At 41.9% G+C, this 1,209-nt stretch overlaps 1 protein-coding gene across 1 annotated transcript; it reads left to right on the forward strand.

Annotated features, from left to right (window-relative positions):
- The first annotated feature begins 215 nt into the window (after positions 1-215).
- Positions 216-827, forward strand: LOC141661244 (uncharacterized). The gene has a single exon (XM_074468230.1). It carries the CDS (start codon positions 216-218, stop codon positions 825-827), a length of 612 nt encoding a protein of 203 aa, XP_074324331.1.
- The last annotated feature ends 382 nt before the right edge of the window (positions 828-1,209 follow it).

A 1,209-nucleotide genomic window follows, 5' to 3' on the forward strand; every position in this document is an offset into this window, starting at 1 on the left:
TGTCTGTGCTCATTCACACAACAGTTTTTTCCCGTTGTCTGATCCATGTAAGAGACGGCGGCTCAATAGTCAACGGTTTTTCAGGGTATCAGATAACGGGCAAAAACCGTTGTGTGAGCCGGTTTTTCTTGTAGTGTGTTTTCTCTCAGTTTTCATAACAAACACAACAAGTATAACCAACAATCTAGTATCAAAGCACTTGGTTCAAACAGTTGATGCCCAAGTACATGCCAAAAGTAGTTTCGACAACGGAACCAGGGAAAAACAAAGACAGTGCGGTTAGTTTGAATTACCCCATGTTGATGAGAGGTAATTATACAACATGGGCTCTGAAAATGAAGGTATATATGCAGACCCATGGCGTCTGGGATGTAGTGGTACCTAAAGATTCGAAGGCACCAATCGATGACAAGATGGATAAAATCGCTATGGCAACCATTTATCAAAGTATTCCAGAAGACATTTTCCTTTCACTGGCTGAGAAAGAAACTGCAAAAGAAGTTTGGGAGGCAATTAAAGTAATGTGTCAGGGTGTGGAACATGTGAAGAATGCAAAGATACAAACGCTCAAGGCTGAATTCGAGTCACTAAGCATGAAGGACTCAGACTCTCTCGATGATTTCTGTTTGAAGATCACAGGCATGGTGACAAACATTCGTGCACTTGGAGAGGCAGTAGCTGAAGCTTATGTCGTGATAAAAATATTAAGAGCAATACCCCCGAAGTTCTTGCAGATTGTGTCCACCATTGAACAGTTTAGAGATCTGGATACAATGACAATAGAGGAGGCTGTCAGTTCCATGAAAGCACATGAGGAAAGGCTTTGAGGACAGGGCGACAGTAGTAGGAGTCAGTTGCTTCTCACTGAAGAGGAATGGTTGAAGAAGGAGAAGGAGGAGAGCAAGTTGTTGCTCACTAGAGATGAGTGGATCAGGCGATCAAATAGAGTTGTAACGGAACAATGGTTTTGAGGACGAGAATATAATCGAGGCACACATGATAGGAGCCGCGTAAGGTGTTTCAATTGCAACATTCTCGGACATTTTGCTGCAGATTGTAGGAAACCTGGATGTGATAAAGAAAGTAAGGAGGAGGCTAACATTGTTGAAATTCCAGATGAACCAGCATTGCTTTTAATAGAATGCGAAGGCAAAGGAGAGAATATGATGTTATTGAACAAATAGAAGGTGACACTTAAACTAGTTCAAG

Source organism: Apium graveolens, chromosome 5, assembly GCF_009905375.1.
Source record: "Apium graveolens cultivar Ventura chromosome 5, ASM990537v1, whole genome shotgun sequence".
NCBI lineage: Eukaryota > Viridiplantae > Streptophyta > Magnoliopsida > Apiales > Apiaceae > Apium > Apium graveolens.

What these genes read in the sequence shown, in the direction of transcription:
- LOC141661244 (XM_074468230.1), top strand. Translation starts at nt 216, where the DNA reads ATGCCCAAGTACATGCCAAAAGTAGTTTCGACAACGGAACCAGGGAAA.